The 22,771-nt window shown below is 34.7% G+C and overlaps 3 protein-coding genes and 1 pseudogene across 3 annotated transcripts; 3 read left to right on the forward strand and 1 right to left on the reverse strand.

Annotated features, from left to right (window-relative positions):
* Window positions 1–3,880: 3,880 nt before the first annotated feature.
* Window positions 3,881–4,829, forward strand: LOC137724540 (phosphoprotein ECPP44-like). Its single transcript, XM_068463302.1, has 3 exons — window positions 3,881–4,066; window positions 4,376–4,564; window positions 4,637–4,829. The coding sequence occupies exons 1-3, from the start codon at window positions 3,881–3,883 to the stop codon at window positions 4,778–4,780; spliced, it is 519 nt and encodes a 172-aa protein (XP_068319403.1). The 3' UTR covers window positions 4,781–4,829.
* A 484-nt stretch (window positions 4,830–5,313) lies between these two features.
* Window positions 5,314–10,206, reverse strand: LOC137727036 (uncharacterized). Its single transcript, XM_068465980.1, has 3 exons — window positions 9,505–10,206; window positions 8,890–9,075; window positions 5,314–6,098 (listed from the first exon to the last, which is right to left on the reverse strand). The coding sequence occupies exons 1-3, from the start codon at window positions 9,949–9,951 to the stop codon at window positions 5,811–5,813; spliced, it is 921 nt and encodes a 306-aa protein (XP_068322081.1). The 5' UTR covers window positions 9,952–10,206; the 3' UTR covers window positions 5,314–5,810.
* Window positions 10,207–16,411: 6,205 nt separating this feature from the next.
* On the forward strand, window positions 16,412–18,741 carry LOC137724865 (uncharacterized; annotated as a pseudogene).
* Window positions 18,742–22,156: 3,415 nt separating this feature from the next.
* On the forward strand, window positions 22,157–22,717 carry LOC137724338 (uncharacterized). Its single transcript, XM_068463078.1, has one exon. It carries the CDS (start codon window positions 22,157–22,159, stop codon window positions 22,715–22,717), a length of 561 nt encoding a protein of 186 aa, XP_068319179.1.
* Window positions 22,718–22,771: the final 54 nt, after the last annotated feature.

A 22,771-nucleotide genomic window follows, 5' to 3' on the forward strand; every position in this document is an offset into this window, starting at 1 on the left:
TCAATTTTGACGGGGCCTGGGATCATGATAGGAATTCAGGAGGAGTGGGTATGGTTGTCAGAGACGACGCTGGCATCTTTGTGGCAGCTGCATGCATGAACTTTCTTGACGTCTCCTCTCCCACGCAGAAGCTTTGGCTGCTAGATAATGTGTGGTTTGGGCTGTGACAAGGTGTTTTAAAAACTTACAACTCGAAGGCGATTCTCTTCAGATTGTTGGGGCGCTCTCGGATCTCCCTGAACTGGTCAGTACTTGGCCAAATTGTGGAGGATACGAAAGCTTTTCTCCCCTTTCACTGAAGATTGAGATACCCCACGTCTGCCGCCAAGCCAGTAGCTCACCGGCTTGCTCGTTACAGCCTGTCAATTGGCAGCCATTGTGATTGGTTGGGGACTCCCCCTAACTTCATTTTGGGCCTCCTCGCTAAAAATATGTACACACACACACAAAAGCAACCAAAAACACGAGAGTCGGCGTGCTTGGTGTTAAACTCTAACGATGCGGGTATTGATATAGATTGAAGGGTAGTATTGTCCAAAGACTAGTTATGCTGATATGGCAAAACGGTTAGATATCTAGATGATGTGGCAGTTAGTTAGAGTTGTTGGGGCTAATAGCTTAGAGTGTAAGATAGCTAGTGAGCTATATAAAATGTGTAAACTGTCATTGCAATTCTGTTAATGAAAATACACTGAAATTCATAGTCCTCTCTCTCTCTCTCTCTCCAATTCTCTCTTCCTTCTTCTTCCATTTCTGCATTTCTTTCTTTCTTTTCGTTGATAATTTATTGATACTTGTAGTACTGTTATCATGGTAGCACTCGCCCGTCGATCCTCGGTGCCGATTCCGCTGTGCAATTCCTTTGGTTGGTCGAAGGATCTTTGCTGGTTGATTAAAGTTGTTCATCGCTCATGATCAAGATTGCAGTGTATATCAGGTTCTGTGTTTCTGATTTTTCTGTGCACACCAACTGTTTGCTTGAATGCTTCAGTATCAAATTTCTGTCATTTGTATTCAAGATTGAAAGGTCGATAACCATTTTATGAAAGATTACAAGGCGATTAGCCAAAGTTACTAAAGTTGTATAAGAATTGTTGAAGGTTGTCAATTTTTTACTCGAAAAAGGCCGATAACCAGAGAGTGATTTCTTGAGAAATTTGGAATTGGGTTCTTGATATTCAAGAACATAGTTTTGTGTGAAGAGCAAGTATTGTGTGAGCAAGACTAGTTGCGATTGTATTCAAATCACAGATTCTACTGTAAAGATTGAAGGGTTACTTGGTATGCTCATAGTGCGATTACAAGATGACAATTTTGTTAAATGGAGTTTTCAATTTCAGTCGGTCCTTAGAGGTTATGATCTTTTTGATCATTTCACTGGAGATGCTATACCAAGAAATTGCCATAATATCATGCTGCCGTAAAGATTTTATTTGTTCAGAATTGATAATGACTAATATGGGTTACAACTATTAACCTATTAACGGTTCTAGTGCAGGAGATCCAAGCACTCTCATCATCTCATGGGTTTCATTAAAATCAGCCGGGCTTCGAACTAAAGCAAGCATATATATATGGGTTAACTACACTAGAAGAAGATGAAAAAGAATCGATTTTCTTCAAGAAACTGGAGAGCACAGCCAGTTTTCTACTCCCACTAGTAGAAAATATCAGTATACCAACTCAAGTAATTGACAACTTCTTTGCATGCGTCATCCATGCAATAAACTATCTTTTAATATGAGTGGCGTTTCCTGGTATGGCAATAGGCATGACCAAGAAATTGGCAATTATATATGAAGGCTAGATAAATTTATGAAGTTGCTCAAACTTGTATGCTTCAAACAAGAAGTTATAAACTTCATGTAGGGATGGGCAAAATAACCATGGGTTTGGGTAACCGCAGTTACCCGTCTATTTAAAGTTCACGGTTACGGTGATGGGTAACCGTTCAGACGAACAAACGGTTATGGGTATAACCGTTTATCTGTGAAATTTAAATGGACGGTTATGGGTATTACTCGCGGTTATAACGGGTATCCATCAGTTATGGGTATTATCTGTGGTCATAATGGGTATCCATTTACCCATTTAATTTAATATATGTAAAAGTAAAAATAAAAAATACTCAAAGTCTCAAACACTTCGTCCTCCGCTCATCTCTCCCTCCTCGCTAATTGGTGTCAGTGTTCCTAAATGGGATACTAATTCAATTTATACATTTCTTTTGTAGACCATTTTTGGTGACAACGAGTCGATAAGACTTTGTGATTGAATGTGCTAAAGCATTAGTGTTCGAAAGTGTTTAGTTTCGGAATATTTTGGAGTTTTGAATCATCCAGTATTCAAGATAATGACTACTTTTTGTTTTTAGAAACTTTACTTTGTAATCATATGAATTATAATTAAAGACTTGTTTGGGTGTAGCAGAAAAATACCATTCGTAAACTATTATTTCAATTATTGGAATTGTATGAGGACTTAAATGATTAAAATAGGGAAATGCATGCTAAAATGTACTTATAACGGTGTTTAATTGTCAGAAAATGAAAATTATGACAATTTTTCTTTTGTAAGTTTCAAGTTGTTAAAAAAAAACATGTAGGCAGGTGAAAAATGGGTAAATGGGTAAAAAAGGGATAAACGAGTAAATAGGTAAATGGTTATGGTTAAATGGGTAAATGGTTATGGTTACATGGGTACACGGTTATGGGTATGGTTAACCGCTTATAAACGGTTATAGTTATGGGTATAACTATTTATGCAATTACCCAACGGATAAACGGTTATATTTATGCAATTACCCAACAGATAAACGGTTATGCGGGTATGAACATAAATGATTATGTATAAATAATCGCAGTTACCCGCAACCATTACCCATCCCTAGTTTGATGAATGTGTTTGGATAAAATGGTAAAGATTGAGACCATGGTGTATATGCCACTTCTCTTTCTGCATATCATCAATAGAATAGTGTTTTGGTCTTTACAATTAAAAGAAAATAAAAAACTGACACCTATGCTAAGGAACGAGAAAGTTTTTTATTGTCACAATCCTGCATGTGTTGTTACCAATCCACATATTATAATATAGTTGAATAACATAATTGATATATCATGGACCTAGAATATATTATTGAGTGAATTAGTAATATAACGTGACAGTGTTATGATCACCCAAAGTTTCTTATAAGTGGCTTACGAAAAATACGTAAAGAAAAGTTATACACACTTGTCAAGTTGTGATTAATTTGTCAATAAAAGAGAAATAAAAGAGAAACGTAATTACATGCTCCTATCTGTAATTCTTGTTATACTTAAATACGATAACCTGAAACAACTTTTACTGTCTTGGATTTCAGTCAAATTTTAAAAAAACTAAGATTCACATTGATTGGAGGGTTGACTCATGTTCAGCTTGGAAAACAGTTTTATAATGTTTATACTTTGATTAGCTAAATCAAGATTAACAAAATTAAATTTCTAAAAAGTTAACGTCCCAACCCAAACACCGACCAAACACATCCATGTGATTATGTTAAGAGTACCATTAATCCCTGTTAATCTCCTAATCTCAAAAACCATGCACAAAACTCTTGATAACAGCAGAATTTTGCACACCGTCCACACCGACCCTTGTGAGTTTTCTCCTCTCCAATGCAAATGGTACGTTTCTTTATCGTTTTTTTTTTAATCACTTAAGAGTCTTGGTACATTTCATAGTTGCTAACGAAACTCGTAGCATTTCTTTATAAATATCAACACCGATCTGCTATGAAACCACCAGTGAAAAATCAGAGTTAATTAATCGCCATTTCCGACATTAGATAAAGCTCAAACCTTTCTTTTCGATTCGATTACACTTTCGTTTTGCTAGCATGGAAGATCAGTACCCGAAAGAGAGTCAGACACATGCCAAGGGAGCAGAAGAAGAAGCTCAGGGTTGTGGGATGCTTGATTTCTTGAAAAAGAAGGACAATCAGAAACCCCACCAGGAGCAGGAGCAGCACAAGCACACTACTTTAGCTGAAAAGCTCTACCACCATAACGGCGACTCTAGCTCGGTGAGTCTTGTTGATTTGGTTATAAAAAAAATTAAACTCTCAACACAATTTGTATCAATGATTCCACAAGTGTTTGATGCACCATACAAACATTGATTTGTTTTCTCCTTTCACACTTCTCCCCTTGTTCCTTTTTGTTGATTCTTCTTTGATTTATTCAATCAAAAGCTTTGGGAAAAAAAATTGCATGCAAAAATCACTTCTTTTTTAACTTCAAATGCAGAACATGCGTGCTTAGTCCCTTTTCTTTCCTTCAAGAATCGGATTTTCAATCTTCACTGATAAAATATTTGTTGCTTGTTTTTCCAGTCTAGCAGTGACGAAGAAGGTGGAGAGAAGAAAAAGAAGGGACTTAAGGGTAAGATCAAAGAGAAAATATCAAGTAACAAGGAAGAGGGAGATGCTTGCCACACATCCATTCCAGCGAAGAATGGACACGCTGATGAGAAGGGATTTGTAGAGAAAACCAAAGACAAGCTTCCGGGACAGCACAAGGAGGCCGAACATGTTGCTGAGGAGAAGGGATTCGTTGGGAAAATCGCAGAAAAGCTTCCGGGAGAGAACAAGGAGGCTGAACATCATGCTCCTGCAGAGTATCATGCTCCGGATGGGCATTCCCACGACAGCGAGGCAAAGAAAGGGATCTTGGAAAAGATTAAGGACAAGCTCCCTGGGAGTCACAAGACTGAAGAGGAGAAGCACAAGGAGAATTAGCATGCACGATGCAGCCAATAAAAGATGTAGTGGTTTTGATGTTTGCTTGTAGCCTATGTGTTTTGTTTTAGGGTTTTTCCGTACTTGTACAACTGTTTGCTTATAATGTGTTTTATATTTATGGTCCTTTCATCCTTTGTATTGTGGAAGTGCTTCATGTTCTTTTTAGCATTCAGTTAAATTTCTGCCTGCAAGTCTTCTCTTTCCTATATATTACCTTCTTTCTCGTTTTTACTTAAAAATTCTTTATTTAAGCTCTTAAGCAGGGACATTCTATTTTCGGGATGTAATCCAAAACCATTCAGCTTTTAAGTTCCTTCTAAAGAATCATTCTTACAAAAAATTAGCCAACTAAATAACTGTTGAGCGATTTGAAATTTGCATCCTTAATGCCTTTGAAATGATCGAGATTAGCCAACTAAATAACCGCTGAACAATTTGATATTTGCATCTTCGTTTTATCAAACGATTTGCGTTTTTGGCACATTTTAGATGATTCTTTGGAAACTAGATGAATTAGCATTGGAGGGCCTAAAGTATAGACAGTTTCTGTCATTGAACTGCATTGACGGATGTGAGCATTTTTTTTCTACGATAAGGACATCCTTGACATAAACTCATCCTTAATGCCTTAAAAATGTTATTTTCCATGACAAATTTCACTGCATTTACCTTGGCTAAAGTCGCCTAACATCAAAATTATTATCAAAACTTATATAAGAGCATCTAAAGTTCTGAATCAACATTTTCATCTACCAAACAGAAGATATACGTGCCATACATTCAAGCAACAAATTGATTACAATGCATCTTTTTACGAATCCATTCTACAGAAACGAATGGAAGGCAACAATTACTCGCTTTCTTCTCTTGTTTTCTACACAAATGAAAAATCTACAAGGAGGTCGAAGTCATTGTTACAAAATTCGAAGTCCGATAGACATCAAGGTAATCTAAGCAGTTAAAATGATACAATTAATCCACACTAACATTGTCAAAAAGATTACTAATGATAAACAGAACACAGCATTCAGTCGTAGACACAATAATCTGTCAAATTTGAGTGCTTGCCTAGTGTGCTTCCTCTAAGAGTGACAGAGCATCTGATTCTCTCATAAAACTTGGACTTCACTAGTTTTCCCAAAATGTAGGCTCTTGACCTCACAACAAACGTCAGATTCAGCGGTATTACCACTCTCTGCTGATCCTCTTTAACATCTTGAATAACTGAAATTCCCCCGTAAAGAGCCACTTGGTACCCTAGCACAACCGTCCTTATTGTCCGATGCGTCTTCCTTGCTTGGTAGAAGTTTTCAATCTGTTTCATTTCATCGGAAAAAGGTCTAAGATAAAAAATCAACAAAGGAAATAAAGACTTCCAAACTCTCTGTAAACTGACCGAAAAGCGCTTAAAGCTAGGGAGTGATCTTGCTATCAGTTCCGAATAAAAATCTCGATCACTAAAAGCAGTACTTCCTGTTTAACCTTTGTAAGTTCTTGATTTTGTAGTAATTCCTATGTTTTCATGTACATTACTTGCATTGCCTTCCTTCTAGTTTACTGGCCACCCAAAAAATAAAATAAATAACAATCAAGGGTTAGATTAGTGCATCTCCAAAGTAGATATCAAATTGTCAAAATCAACACTAACAGTAGAAACTGACAACAACAATATTTTCCAACCCAAAAGTCAAATCTGATGTTGCATAACATGGATTGATAGCCCTTACCCTTGTTACCAAAATTGACAGCAGCTTCAAATCATTTTTTTAATTGATTATTAAATGCATTTAATTAATTTAATTAGTTTTTTTTAACATTTATTATAATAGTTTAATTTAACATATCGGATGTAGATCAAAATTTTAAAAGATATCAAAATGCTACATAAGATCATCTTCAAAGGAGATGTCAAATTTTGAACACAAAATTTAAATTTGATGGTTTATGTGGCATTTTGACATATTTTAATGTTTCACTCTCCACCCGATGTGTTAATTTAAATTATTATTTTATTAAATTAATTTTTCTCTTAATTTCTATTTTATATTTTAAATATTACATATATAAATAATTCATACTAAATAACAACAAAATACTAATACAAATAATCCAATAAAATACAACCCTTAATTGAAAATATTAATTAAAAACAAAATATTTGTGAACACGCCTCAAATTTTTTTAGACTCCTCCGCTTGTTCAGAAGATGAGTCTGAAAAAAATTGAGGCATGTCAACCACGAGCTGCTGGTTCAGTGCTAAATGACAGACTACGAAACTTCCTTAAAATTAAAAATTGGAGGTATCGGGTTCGAAACCCGCTGCTGATGTGGAAGCCAAACTTCTAGCCAGAAGGAGGTTAAAATGTCTCTATGAGTCTTTTCGGCTCCCGAAAAAGATAGATAATTGTAACTTACCATCAATTGTCCCCATTTTTAAAATGAAAGAAAAAGAGAAAAAAAGATAATTTGAGGCATGTCCACAAAATAAAGTAGGATACCCATTGAAGAATGAATAAGCGTATTTCACAAAGTTGAAAAGGACTTGTTGATTAAAAAAGAAGAAAGAGGGTAGCGTAAAAAACAAACTCTACAGTCAGCAATCCAATAATAAAAGACATTTAATAATAAATGACATTTAATTATTAATAAAAGACATTTACTAATTAATATTTTTTTTTTTTTTTTTTTCGGAAGCTGGTGTCATTGGAAGCTGGTGTCAAATGGGACAGCAAGCCCCTTTGTTACCATTCATTATCATACCATATAAGATTTAATATTTCGGTTGGAAAAAATTAGCTACTGTCCTTTTTTATTGTTATAATTTATGTAGAGATTTTGATATTTCATTTGGAGATGCTCTAAACTGTCAAATTTAAATCTTATAATTAAAATTTGACATATACTAAAAGAGACGCTCTAAGTCAATGCTGAGTAAAAAGACTTGAGCCACAGGATAAGAAAGTTGGAATCATCACCCGACTTTTGGTGGTCTTATAAGACTTTAACCTATTAAAAGATGAACAAATAGTCAAAAAGTGGATTCTGATTATCCATTGAAATCCATTAAGCTTTGGAATTTAACACTCTTATGTTTGATAACAATAGCATATATAGTAATGCATATTGACAAATATGATTTCGAAACTAATCGAGTAGATTTGGTCACGGTTATCACAAGGGAAGAATTCTCAAGTTTTCGATGTGGACATTATATCGTTATGTGTCGTTACCAACAACAACAAACCCTAAATAACCCACCTCACAAAGAATTTGTTTTACTGATTTTCCGAGCTGGACAACATAATACATGAATCTAAATTAGTAACGCCATTCGAAAATATTTCAAAAGAAATTTTGAAATAGATCTAATTTTATAGACTACATTGTGAAATAAGTACAATTTTTAATGACTTTTAACTTTTAAAATAAATCCAATTCTTAATTACTTTGAACCCATATAAAAAAAATTCCATATTTCAATGTTGCTAGACTCACAGCACGCATGACCATTTTTCACATTAGGACAGTAAAATTTGGGCCACGCATCCCAATAGAGATGTTTGTATTTAAGGTGTTGGGGGTTTTCATGGGCCTGGCTTCTCTGCTTTTCTAGTTTTTATACACTTTTATTTCCTCATATTTGTGCGATTACAGTTAAATTACGTTAATATTTTTATATCATTATTATTTTTTATTTTATTATCTTTATAAAAAAATTAATATAAAAAATTAATATAATTTAACCGTGATCGTTCAAAATAGAAGAAGATAAAAATATACGGAACGGAAAGGGCAGACAAGCCGGGTCCTTTCATGCTTCGGCAGCACAAACAGCTTTTTCAGTGACCCCAATAAAGACGACTGAGAGGACATATCAAAATTTTCAAACCTTCATCTGCTGTCCCAACTCCCAACGTCTGCCGTTTTGACCAAACCGAAACCATATTTATAAATATTTTAATTTTTAACCGGCAAAGTACAAACCCCTTTAACGTTGGAACGCACTCTTAACTATGGCAAGTTAAATTGACAAAATTACCCATGTACAAAATATGAATTAAGTTAGAATCCCCTTGTTATCTATGGCAGAACGGACATCACGCACCTGGCCGGACGCAACCTTGAGCTGGTAATAGTGGAGCTCCAATGGAGTAGACGTGACGTGGACGCCGAAGAATGTCGCGGGATTCTTGTAAGAGATCCTGACCGTCGAATTCAACGACAGCATGTCCGTCGAGACCCCCGTCCTGTCGCTCCCCGCCTGTATATTTAAACTCTCGAACACAATATTCTGCTAGCCCCCAGGAAAAAAGAAACAAAACCGAACGCCCGTCAGACAAAATGAAATCAAATCCCCGTCAACCGAGTCAACTCGGTCCATTACCGTGTAAAAAAAATAAAACCTAAAAGTTACTCCGGCATGCTTTATTATCTCCATGTCCGTGTTCACATTGTATTTATTTCTGAGTTTCTAAATTTTCAATTGAACAAACAAAAAAAAAATTCAAGTATATCTAAACGTCTCGTTTGAGAGGTTTCGGTTATTTTTTACATTTGAATTGAATAAATGAACAGATATTCAAGTAAATATAAATTAGACATCTCCCCTTGCACATTAATCATGTTTATTTCTGTTATTTTAATTGAATAAATCATAGAGGATTAAGTAACTAAAATAAACGTTAGAGCAAAATGAAAAGGAAGGTCGGAAATCATTTACCTTAACGATGACTCGAGGCTCGTAAGCCTTGCTGGCGCCCCACAAGATCAAAGAAAACACCGTGAAGAGCACAACGAACAGCAATGCGAAGCAGAAGTACAACCTAATATTACGCGCGGGGCCGCCGTCGTCGAATGCGGAGTCATTTTCGTCGCCTTCGGACAATTCCACTTCGTCCCCGCGCTGCAGCTTTCGCCAGGCGGACATGCTGCCGGGGTTTTTCAGGGAGGCGGAGAATCTCGACGTGGAGGACTCGCGGGAGTGGTGGATAGGGGAGCAGTGATAGTAGTGGTGCTGCGGCGACCCAACAGGACTCGAGCCGTACGACATCTTCTCGACGTCGTGGTTGGAGGGGCTCTGGACGTAGTAAATCGGACGGCGAGGCGACCGCGGCGGCGTCAACTGCTCCACGCTCATCGTCACATCCGAATCCGACTTTTGGTGCATTATCGTCTTTCGTTCGGGGACGTCAGTGTAATTTTGGTAAAGTTCGGGGACTGAAATAAAAAGCACAGAGCCACAGAGGTCTTCACACTTCGTCTCTGATTTCTGCGGTTTCGTTCGTTGTTTGGTTCTGGAGGACAATGGGAAGGAGTTGCACTGTGCGTTTTGTTCACGCCTGATTATATTTGCAGGGTATCTGCCGTTGGATTTGATCGGACGGTAAGGATGAGGTGATCTAGGGGGCACGTTATTTAAGGAAATGTGCTTTGGTGGTATTGATGAATGGTGGAGGGCGAAAGGATGAGGTTTTTGGTAAGGTGACAGAAAGTGGAAATGTCCGCGTTATTTGACCCCCTGTTTTCTGTGGATTTGTTAACTTTTCCAGTTTTTACCATACATGCAAATTAATTAATCTCATTACCTTATAGTGAATGTAATTAGCCAAAGTTCATTGAACCTGTACTAGGACGGACGAGGTCTTCTTTCTGCATTAAAAATCGAATTTAAATTCTTATAATTATAGTACTTTTTTTAATCAAGAAAAATATATTAAAAGGAAAACCCTCGAGTACAACCGTTACCTACAGAATCAAACTGAAGAGCAAGAAGAGAAAATGAAGGAATACAATCATCCCAAATATGACAATCAGTAATAAGAAAGCCTTGGCGAGCAAAGGCATCCGCCACAAAGTTAGCATCTCTACAAATATGTTTCCAGTCAATGTAATCAAAATTGGTTGCCGTCCCCTTGATATCTTCAATAATAGAAACCAGATTCCATGAAGTCACACTCTGGTCCAACACTGACTGAATGACCAACTTAAAGTCACCTTCAACCATAATCTTTGTATAGCCCTTCCTCTAAGCAAAAAGAAGGCCCTCTTTGAGAGCCTTAGCCTCCATTTCAGAAATAGTGGCACCATCCAAATTTAAATCTCCACCTCCAATAATCTACCCATTATGATTCCTTAAAACAAATCCCGTCACCGCCTTGTCCCCAACCGCCGAACCTACAAAATTTAACTTAATAGAACTCTTATCCGGCAGATGCCATTTAACAATTGTGGAAGTATCATTAGTATTTCTTCTCTAACCTTTACCATTGGCTTTAAGATATCACTCACCCATAGATATAGCCAATAACTTAGATCTTGCCGAGATGGGCAAAACATTTCTTAACACCATATTATTATAGTTATTCCAAATTTGCCAACAAAGGAGCAAACACAAGCTCAATTCACTAGGAACTTCCTTATCAACATGCTTTAAAGAATTTAGCCAGTCTACTGCCGAGTCGAAGTTAGCATTAGTGAAATTGCCAAGCTTAATTGAACAAATGTCCCAAATCAATTTGACACCATAATGAAAAAATAAATGTTTTTGATCCTCGTCTACGAAATTACAAAAATGACACAACTTATCACTATTAATTACAATATGACTTAATCTTTTTCTAGTTTGAAGTCTATCACGAATGAACAACCACGCAAACATCTTAACTTTAAGAGGGATATTAGGTTTCCACATCTTATTAATGAACTTATGCTTTGTAGATTAAGTCAACATCCCTTTCTGGATCCAATTAGCTGATTTAACAGAGAACTTACAATTTGTATTTGGACCCCAAACTAGCACATATTTGGAATCCTGCAAGGGAATTATAATATTACAAATTTTCCTCACAATTTCATTACTAACCACTTGCGAAAGTTTTCTCCTATCCCAACAATAATTATCAATAAATTCACCAACTTTCAAGTCCCAATTAATGTTTTGGTTATCAATATTAGGTAAGAGATAGAATAACAGGTAAAGAAAAACTCAATGTGGGACCAGAACAAAATGTCCTTACCATTACCCAATCTCCATCTCATACCTTTAAGAATAACATCTCTACTTTTCAAGATACATTTCCAAGCAAAAGAATGATTTTGTATAATTTTATTATCTAGAAAATTTTCCTTTTTACGATACTTACTTTTAACTAACTTCATCCACCAGTAATCCTCCTAAGTCATTACCTTCCAACCCAACTTAGCAAGACAAACATTATTAGAATGATCAAGTCTTCTAACTCCCAAACCTCCCACTTTCTTAGGAGCACAAACCGAATCTCAAGCCATTGGAAAGATTTTCTTGTCCCTATCCCAGAAAAAATCCCTACACTCTTTATTAAGCTTATTGACAATCTTGTCAGGACACTTAAAGCAAGACATAACATGATTAGGCATACCCATTAGATTAGAGTTAATTAAAGTAAGCCTCCTTGCTCTTGAAAGAGTGCTTGCTTTCCAACCAGCTAATTTTTGCTTAACCCTCTTAAGTAGCACATTACCATTAACTTGGTCTTTCCATAAAACAATATTATGAATTCCTAGATACTTACCTATAGTAGTTTTATATTGAATATTTAAAATATTAACAATATCAATTCCAGTTGAAGAAGTGGTATTCTTGGAAAAATACAAGGAAGACTTATGAAAGTTTATTTGTTGACCCGCCTCTTTAGAAAACATATTAAGTATTTGAAGAATATTCCTCGCACCCCTCGGCGTGGCCTTAGCAAACATGAGACAATCATTTGCAAACACTACATTTATGATAATCGACAAGAAACTTATATTACTGTAGGATATTAAGCAAAATCCGATAGAAAATGGATGCAGTGGCGGATATAATAAGCGACATAATTGCTAGCGTCAGGAAATGAATTTTCCAACGGAAAATACCCTAAAACTGATAGAAATTGTGTCGGATATAACCGACAGAGAATATATTAATAATGAATAAATAAGAGTATTCTTTGTCGGATAAAACTGACAACAAATACTCTAAATCTGACAGAACTTGTGTCGGATATAACCGACAGAGAATTTATTAATAATGAATATAGAGCATACTCCATCGAATAAAACTTACAGAAAATATATTAATAATAAAAAAAATATAGACCACTAGGAAACAAAACCTCTCATACAATGGACAAAAACAAAGGAAAACAAAAGCATAATCAACCCTAAAACTGGCGAAACCAAGAGATAAGATTACTTCCTCATGTTGCATGTTTTTCTCTCCAGATGGTTTGATCCTAGATTCCTATATACAGAGACTCGTCATCCCAACTCATTGATATCTCCCCAAAGAAATCAATCTCTTGCTGCACTTTGTAATCTGCCTTTGTGCTATATATGCACAAAATCTGCAGGTTTTGCGACCATCATGAACTAACCATATGATGAAAAGCGAATTGACCTAGCAGCACCCAAGTTATTCTTCAGAACGGCAACTGACAATGAAAGATTTGTATATAGTTAGTAATAGTCTGGAATGACAAAAAAAAAAAAAAAAAAAAAAAACGGAGTTGTTTAGAGTTAGTAAACGGTTCCCATCTTTGAAAATACAACCTGGAAAATGCTTTTAGGTGTAAATTTGGAATTTAGAAGCACAACTGCTCTGCTAACACGAAGTTAAGGTATACTGAAAAATAAACAAAAAGTAGATATCTCTATGGTGAACAATTATAAGAATTTGTTATCGTATTAAAGATAACACTTGTATTGGTATTTTTCCACCATTAACCATTTCCTCAAAGTCTACATGTCTTGCGTTCAATTTTCAAACAGTTTACCTCATCTTATTAGCAAGAATATTTCTATGGAAAGAAAAATGCAGCAAAATAAGTTGCAGACAAGAGTATCATGATCAGGAAAAAGATCTTGGTACCTTCCCATTCTGCGAATCCATGAGCAATGTATCTACATGATCACCAACAACGGCAACAAGCCTACGATCTGGGCTTATTGATGTACGCTGCAAGTAAGGTCAGCTCCACGTTAAGAAAAAGAGTTATGGGAGGAATAACCACAGAAACCAACACATTAAGCAAATTGCTCTACTTCTGGTTCCTGAAGTGGTCCTCTGTCTCAACCGAGAAAAGGGGGAAGGGAGAAGGCACCAATGCAAGGAAGAGATGAGGAGGTTTTATTTTGGAAAATTTTCGTAACTGTCAGTTAAAATCGACAGAAACATATTTTAAAATAAAAACCGACAGAAAAAAATGGCGGCAAAAATCCCCCCAAAATTTTGTTACGAATTTAAAAAATAAAATAATAATTGTTTGGTTTAATAAATAAATAAATAATATATATTTAAATAGAATACGTTTTTAAAAATTAAATAAATAATTGTTTGGTCTAATAGATAATAACCCATGTAAAATATGCGATAAAGAAACAAAAAGATAATTGTATAATGAAAATGTCATCACACAAACTAAATATTTTTTAATCAATACTTGAAAAACATAAATAAAAATTTAGCACAAATTACTTTTCCCACTTCAAAATTTAGGCAAATTTAACGGAGATATGAATTCTACGAAACTAGTTTCCATGATCTAACCGTCAAGCTTGTTTGTAGATACTACAAGATCGCATATGTAAAAAATCGCAAAAAAAAAAAAAAAAAAAAAAAAAAAAAAATCAGAGATTAGATAATGGAATAAAAGTTTTCAATAATTATAAACGAAAAATCTCAATTTAACCGTTATTTTAGCTTCAATTTTGATGATTTTTTACAGCTACACTCCTCGACCTTATAAGAATGCAATGAACGAATTCGATCTTCAATTTAAAATATTTACACCAGTTGATACCATAAAATCTTATTTTATACTTAATGGAAGTATAATATTAACTCTAAGCGTTTGTTTAATCTACCGTTTTGATGCGATAGGCATTCTACAAAACTTTTTTCAACGATCCAACCGTCAAACTTATTTGTACACACTCCGAGATTGCATACGTAAAAAATCATAAAAACAAACATTCAGAGATTACGTAACGGAACAAAAGTTTTCAATGGTTATAAACGAAAAATCACAATTTAACGGTTATTTTAGCTCTGATTTTAATGATTTTTTACAGCTACACTCCTCGACCCTATAAAAATGTAACGAATAAATTTGATCTTCAATTTAAAATATTTATACTAGTGGATACCACAAAATCTTATTTTATACTTAATGGAAGTATAACATTAACTCTTTAAGTGTTTATTTAATCTACCTTTTTGACGCGATACACATTTTATAAAACTTTTTTCAATGATCTAACCGTCAAACTTGTTTGCACACACTCCGAGATCGCATATGTAAAAAATCACAAAAAACAAACATTTAGAGATTAGGTAACAGAACAAAAGCTTTCGATGGTTATAAACGAAAAATCACAATTTAACGGTTATTTTAGCTCTGGTTTTGATGATTTTTTACAGTTACACTCCTCGACCCTATAAGAATGCATTGAATGAATTTGATCTTCAATTTAAAATATTTACACTAATGGATACCACAAAATCTTATTTTATACTTGATGGGGAAGTATAACATTAACTCTAAGTGTTTGTTTAATATACCGTTTTGATGCGATAAGCATTCTACGAAATGTTTTTCAATAATCAAACCGTCAAATTTATTTTTACACACTTCGAGATCGCATACGTGAAAAATCGCAAAAAAAAAACATTCAAAGATTAGGTAACGGAACAAAAGTTTTCGATGGTTATGAACGAAAAATCACAATTTAACGGTTATTTTAGCTCCGATTTTGATGATTTTTTACAACTACACTCCTCGACCTTATAAGAATGCAATGAATGAATTCGATCTTCAATTTAAAATATTTACACTAGTGGATAAATCTTATTTTATACTTAATGGAAGTATAACATTAACTCTTAGTGTTTGTTAAATCTATTAATTTGATAGGATATGCATTCTACGAAATTAATTTCAACGATCCAACCTCAAAGATGCATTTAAACTCTTGTGGTGAAGGCTGTTAGCGAATTTAACCCAAAAATGGAATTTCGGCTAACTACAAGGATAAATATGGATTTTTGTCTAACCCACACTTGCTCCTGTTCACTTCACACTCTCTTCATCGATCTCTGTCGAGGGCCGTATTTGTGCGCTATATAGCACACACTCCACACTCTATCCATCGACAGAGTGTGAAATCTAGAAACACATACATCCATATAATTCTGAGAATTTGAACTATACTTCTCAAGTTATTTAGCCATGGTTTCTCTCCGTAGAACCACAAACCCTTGTACCCTCCACCACCAACCTAAGACCACCACCAGTTCCATGAACAACCCCTAAGCCTCCCTACTACCAAAAGCCGCCCATGTACTATCCATTTCTAGTCAAACGTCACCCAATACCTATGTGCAGATCTCATACTCGCAAGTGTGATTAATTTTACGAATGCAGATTGAATTTAATAAATTGGATTGACTTGGGTACTGAAATAAATCAGATGGAGTAGGAGAACGTGTGAGCACATTTGAAAGAATGAAATTTGAAATTTTTGGATTTTGAATTGTTAATCCGTGATAAATTTGAATAGTTAATTTGAATTTCTGGAAAAAGATGAATGGGTTGTGAAATTGGGGGACGATGAAGCTGAAGGATGGAGAAGAAGGGAAGGGAAGGAACTCAAATCACGTGTTTGTGTCGGTAATAGCTGACAGGGCCATGAGTGAATTTTTTTTTTTTTTAAACCATGTGTTTATTTATTTATAATCAATATAACATTTTAAAATAATAAAATAGTCAATTTTTGTCGGTTATAATCGCTAGAAACTTAAATAATAAAATAATCAATTATGTCAATTATAATCGCCACCATTAACTTAAAAACAGTCGGAATATGTTAAAAATATATATTTTTTTTTAAAAAGGAATTCAAAAATACTGGTGGTTATAATACTTTTATGACGGTTGCATCTGACACTAAATATCCTTCAGGAATTTAAGAAATTTATGTCGTATATAACTGACAGTATTTCGTTGTTATCCGACACTAACTGAATTATGTGTCAGATATCTTTTATCTGATATAATGACTTATTAAACCACCACCATCATCCGACACATAAAGCTAATATTGTAGTAGTGCTCTAGGTGAGGACCCCAATACGAGACTTTGGATTATTTGTTAGGGTATTGAGGTGTCTAATTAATAGTTCCATACAAATGATGAAAATATAAGGGGACAAGGGGTCCCCTTGTCTAATTCCCCGTTTGGGATAAAAATAAATTGCAGTACCTTATAATTTACTTATATTTATTTTTTGCAATTTATGTTTTCCCATTACAAGTATAGTTTTTATTTATTTATTTATTTTTTTAAGTATAAATATGCACTTTCTTCAAAAAAAAAAAAAAAAAAAAAAAAAAAAGAGTATAAATATGCACTTGTTTATATATCATATAATAAATTTAATTAAGATAAAAAAATAAAAATAAAAACTCGAAGCCACTAGTTAGGACCCTACCCGACGCTCGATAATAGCCTAGTGATGTTTAAACATAGGTGTGAACAGAATATGTTTGCAAATCAAACACAAAATATCTTGATTATGCTCCCTCAGCTCATTTCCGCATTGCCCTTTTGATTCTTCCTTCGAATGGCGTAAAGCCTAGGTTTGAATGTTACAACTCACAACTCTTAGGTTGCATAAATTTTTCAAAGGCCGGATGATGCGTTTAACTTCTGAGTTAGGGGTCCATGTCCCCACACCCGTAGGCCGCCTATCTTAACTGCGCTTAATAGGGCTTAAGCCTCCCAAGCTGCTAACTGAACAAGACGAAATAGGCCAAAAGAAACTCCTCTAACACTATCAATATGAATTTTTTAAATTCTTCTAACTTCACATGTATTGATAAGTAAATATGGATGTAGATGAATTTGTAAAAATAAAAAATAAAAAATAAAAAAATAAAAATAAAAAAACACGAAATGGCTTAAATTTATCCTTGCGATGTAATGAAAGAAATCCTTTTGATAAGCATGCTCAGTTTTGGTTATGTTAGAGTTTCTAGAATGGAATAGGTTAGGTGGTTTGCATCCAATGCGTTATTAGTTAGTACGTAAGAGAAAAACCAAAAAGTAAGGGAACATAAAACTAAACACGTCAAAAGAAATGAGTTTCTTTACCTTCTGCGCTCCTAAATTTAGACCCGTGCACCCTCCTTGAGTTGTTTAATTATAAATATGATCTCCATTCATCCATTGCTCAAATCAAACAAATAATTTGTAATCACTTTAGCATGTTCAATTTAAGAAACATACACCTTGAGCAATGGACTCTCCTCAATCGGATATGCAACTTTCATTTCATCTTTGCTCTTATGTCTCTCATCGTCTCCAACACCATTAGCAAATGCAGCAGCGTCTTCATTAATTAGTAGTATTTAGCTTCACTTTCTATCTATCAACAAAATGGGAACCCTTATTTATCATGATACGAATCTCCAATTAAGTTAGCTCTTCCGCCAAACAAACCCAATACGATTCGGCTACAACTACAATCCATGCGTAAAATCTCTTTGGAAATATATTCCAACTCGATCAACATCTAATCTCAAAGATCTTGATATAGCCATTATTAAATTAGCATTAACATAAGCACAACAAAGTAAAGCTTTCTTTGTCAATGCGCTCAACGCCACCGGCAAAGGTATTGCTAAGGGCTTCAAAGGAGTAAAACAATGTGCAAATTCATATGATTTTGTGGTAGGCGGTTTCGCTTTCTCAGTGCGAGGAATCAAAGATAAGGACAAATTGGTCTTCCAAATACTCACAAAAGTGCAAGACGAAATTGTTCGTTGCAAAAAAAGCATTGAACTCTGCCGAAATTGAACTTCTTGATTTAGTATCTTCGACAAACTTTTTGACCACATTATGTAGGGATGCTCCATTCGTTATTACTTCCCAATTATGAGATATCTAGAAAAGATACGTAAACAATGTACTAAATTTAATATGTATTACTTACATGCTAAATAATATACATATGATTACTATATATTTAATTTGTAAAAGAAAAAGAAAAAAAAGAACGAAAAATGAATGTATGAAAACAAAAAGCTGTTTTAATACTGAATCCTTCCGTGTTGCTCCTTTGGCTGGCCATTTGAATGTTGACAGCATCAGTGGAAAATTTCAAACTATAATTCTTCGTTGATTATTCAAATTTGAAAATATGAAGGAAAAAAAACGCAAGACAATGTGCATATATAACCATGATAGCATTTTAAATGACCGCAAGACATTAAGGATAATAAGGAGTAACATTGATACTGATACAATTACACTTTTGAGTTTTTGAGGTTTGGATTTTCTTTTTCTCCACCTTTCTACTGCTTTCAGTTCGCAATGAGTTTTGGGCACACAATCTTACAAAGAAAAAGCCAATTGGCAAGAAAGAGATGTAAAGTCTGGTCATCGATCAACCTTCCCTTGGTAGAATACAAGGGTCAAGATGAGTTCAGGGACGAAGTTGGCTTGCTCATTGAATTATCATGGTGTTGTGGGTATCTCGACCTCCATCTTAATCCGTGCAAAAAAGTGTTAGAAATTTTGAGTAGAAATTTCATTGCCCCACATTGATCATTTCCAAAAGGTTTCCTCACTTTATAAGACTTTATCCCTTATAGAAAATGATTGAAGTGATAGACTTTAGAGAATAAAATTAGCTCACCCTTAGGGTTGGGCTTATTGGGCTTATATATCAAAAGATGGGCCTTGGAGTGTACTATATTTAATTAATTTCCAATTTAATTAAATTATTTTTTATTTGAACAGACTCATCATTAAAAAACACAGAGAGCACAACACCCCTCTGAAGAGATGTCTCCCAACAGTCACATCTCATTCTCATACCTGTTGCGAACATGCATAATCCCACTATATATACATCCATTTGCATGACATTTAGAATACAGAAAATATCAAATTCTTCTTCTACATTCCTAAACCTTCTTACTGAGAGAACCACACAGAAATTCGCCAAAAGTTAAATTTTCCGATGCTGGAATTCTAACTTGATCGTTGAATCCTGGTGAAGCAAACGTTCGTAGAACTACAAGCATTGAGTAGGGACGAAATTTCTATTTCAAGGACATTGCGCTACGCAAGCCTCGATCTTCAAGTTGTTTGTTTTATATTTTTGTTTTGTTCATAATCTATTAATTTTTCTATTCGCATTTATTATTTATTAACATATATAATTATATCACAGATTGTTGACATACACACACACACACACACAACAGAAAGAAACAGAATTTGTTGAAGCAGGTGGGAATTTCAACAACTCAAAGAAAAGAACCACACTCCGCCGCACAATTTCAAACTCAAGGTCGGACGCCAATATGTTGACTCTTATAGAAGAAAAGAGCAGTACTTTCCACCATTAGAAAACTAGTGGGTGCATTCCAGCAAGTTGTATTCCTCTCCTAGAGACTAGTAAAACGTTAATACCGATCACATCCGTCGTAGCAAAAACAAATTGGTAACTTTCAATATGGACTTCGACTTCGACAGTGGAATACTTTAGTTTTCTATAAGGCCTAACTACATTTTGGTACAAAATTGAAACTTAAGAGCTAGTTTGTTAACCAAATAGTTTTAACCAAATAGTTTTATGTTTTTAATTTTTACTTATAATCTATAGATTGATGAAAAACATGTGGTCGGATGACCAATGAAGAAAGGTGAAGGATAGATGGTGAAAGCAGTGTGAATTGATGTTCTAAAAAACGGTTTATATAACTAGCCAACACCACTATTAATCACCAGTCGGTTAGAAAATAAGGTATGGCGCCTCTGTGTGCCTAGCGGAATAGGTAGTTGTCTTGTTTTTTTTTTAATTGACAATGAGTCTTGACTCGCTCTCTCCCAAACAAAAAAAAGAAAACCGAGAATGCAATGTGTTCATGTCCCTAGTACTTTATAATTTATTTATATTTATATTTTGCATTTTATGTTTCCCCATTACAAGTATAGTTTTCATTTATTGATTTGTTTTAAGAATAAATATGCATTTATTTATATGTCGTATAATAAATTTAATAATTAACATAAAAAAATTAAAAAAAAAAAAAAAACCCTAGGCCACCAATTAGGACCGTACCCGACGCTCGATAACGACCTAGCAATGTTTAAAACATAGGTGTGAGGGGAATATGTCTAGAAATCAACATAAAATGTCTTGATTATGCTCCCTTGGCTGATTTTCGCGTCGCCCCTTTGATTCTTCCTTTGAATGGCGTAAAGCCTAGGTTTGAATGTTAGAGTCCACAACTCTTAGGTTGCATAAATGTTTCAGGGCCGGATGGTGCGTTTGACTTTCAGGTCAGTGGTTTATGTCTCCACGCCTGTAGGCCGCCTATCGTAACCACACTTAATACGGCACGAGCCTCCCAAGCTGCTAATCGAACAAGGCGAAATAGGGTAAAAGAGACTCCTCTAACACTATCAATGGGATTTTTTTAGATTCTTCTAACATCATACATATTGATAAGTAAATATGGATGTAGATGAATTTGTTTAAATAAAAAAAAAAAAAAAAAAAAAAAAACAAAAACAAACGAAATGGCTTAAATTAATCCTTGCAAGGTAATGAAAGAAATCCTTCTGATAAGCATGCATCACTTTTGGTTATGTTGGAGTTTCTAGAAAGGAATAGGTTAGGCGGTTAACATCGAATGCGTTATTAGAGCCCACAACTCTTAAGTTGCATAAATTTTTCGGGGTCAGATGGTGCGTTTGACTTCCGAGTCAGTGGTCAATATCTTCAAGCCCATAGGCTGCCTATCGTAACCACACTTAATAGGGTTTCAGCCTCCCAAGCTGCTAATCGAACAAGACAAAATAGGCTACAAGAGACTCCTCTTACACTATCAGTGTGAATTTTTTATATTCTTCTAACATGATATAAATTAATAAGTAAATATGGATGTAGTTGAATTTGTAAAAAGTAAAAAGAAAAAAGAAAAAAAAAAAAAAAAAAAAAAACGAAATGGCTTAAATTAATCCTTGCGATGTAATGAAAGAAATCCTTTTGATAAGCATGCATCACTTTTAGTTTTGTTGGAGTTTCTAGAAAGGAATAGGTTAGGTGGTTTGCATCCAATGCGCTATCAGTTAGCACGTAACAAAAAAAACAAAAACAAGAGGAACATAAAACTAAACACGTCAAAGGTTTCATTACCTTTTGCACCGCTAAATTTAGACCCGTACCTCCTCCTTGAGTTGTTTAATTATAAATATGATCTCCATTCATCCATTACTTAAATCAAACAAATAGTTTGTAATCACTTTAGCATCAATTTAAGAAACACACACCTTGAGCAATGGACTCCTCAATCGGATATGCAACTTTCATTGCATCTTTACTCTTATGTCTCTCATCGTCTCTGATACCATTTGCAAATGCAACAGCGTCTTCATTAATTAGTAGTGTTTGCAAGCAAACCCAAGACCGATTCGGCTACAACTACAATCAATGCGTAAAATCTTTTTGGAAAGATATTCCAACTCGATCAGCATCTAATCTCAAAGATCTTGATACAGCCATTGTTAAATTAGCACTAACAAATGCACAACAAAGCAAAGCTTTCTTTGTCAATGCGCTCAACACCACCGGCAAAGGTATTGTTAAGGGCTTCGAAGGAGTCAAACAATGTGTAGATTCATATGATTTTGCAGTAGACGGTTTTGCTTTCTCAGTGCGAGGGATCAAAGATAATGACAAATCAGTCTCCCAAATACTCACACAAGTACAAGACGAAATTTTTCGTTGTGAAAAAGCACTGGGCTCTGCCGAAATTGAACTGCCTTATTCAGTATCTTCGACAAACTTTTTAACCACGTTATGTAGGGATGTCGCATTCATTATTACTTCTCAGTTATGAAATATCTAGAAAAGATACGTAAACAATGTATTAAAATTAATATGTATTGCTTAC

Source organism: Pyrus communis, chromosome 2 (genome assembly GCF_963583255.1).
Source record: "Pyrus communis chromosome 2, drPyrComm1.1, whole genome shotgun sequence".
In the NCBI taxonomy this organism is placed as follows: Eukaryota; Viridiplantae; Streptophyta; class Magnoliopsida; order Rosales; family Rosaceae; genus Pyrus; species Pyrus communis.

Coding starts and splice junctions, on each gene's coding strand:
- LOC137724540 (XM_068463302.1), top strand. CDS start 3,881: ATGGAAGATCAGTACCCGAAAGAGAGTCAGACACATGCCAAGGGAGCA. Junction 4,067..4,375: donor ATAACGGCGACTCTAGCTCG/GTGAGTCTTGTT, acceptor TTGTTTTTCCAG/TCTAGCAGTGACGAAGAAGG. Junction 4,565..4,636: donor TTCCGGGACAGCACAAGGAG/GCCGAACATGTT, acceptor GAGAACAAGGAG/GCTGAACATCATGCTCCTGC.
- LOC137727036 (XM_068465980.1), bottom strand. CDS start 9,951: ATGCACCAAAAGTCGGATTCGGATGTGACGATGAGCGTGGAGCAGTTG. Junction 9,076..9,504: donor AGCCTCGAGTCATCGTTAAG/GTAAATGATTTC, acceptor GGGGGCTAGCAG/AATATTGTGTTCGAGAGTTT. Junction 6,099..8,889: donor TCAAGGTTGCGTCCGGCCAG/GTGCGTGATGTC, acceptor GAAATGAAACAG/ATTGAAAACTTCTACCAAGC.
- LOC137724338 (XM_068463078.1), top strand. CDS start 22,157: ATGGACTCCTCAATCGGATATGCAACTTTCATTGCATCTTTACTCTTA.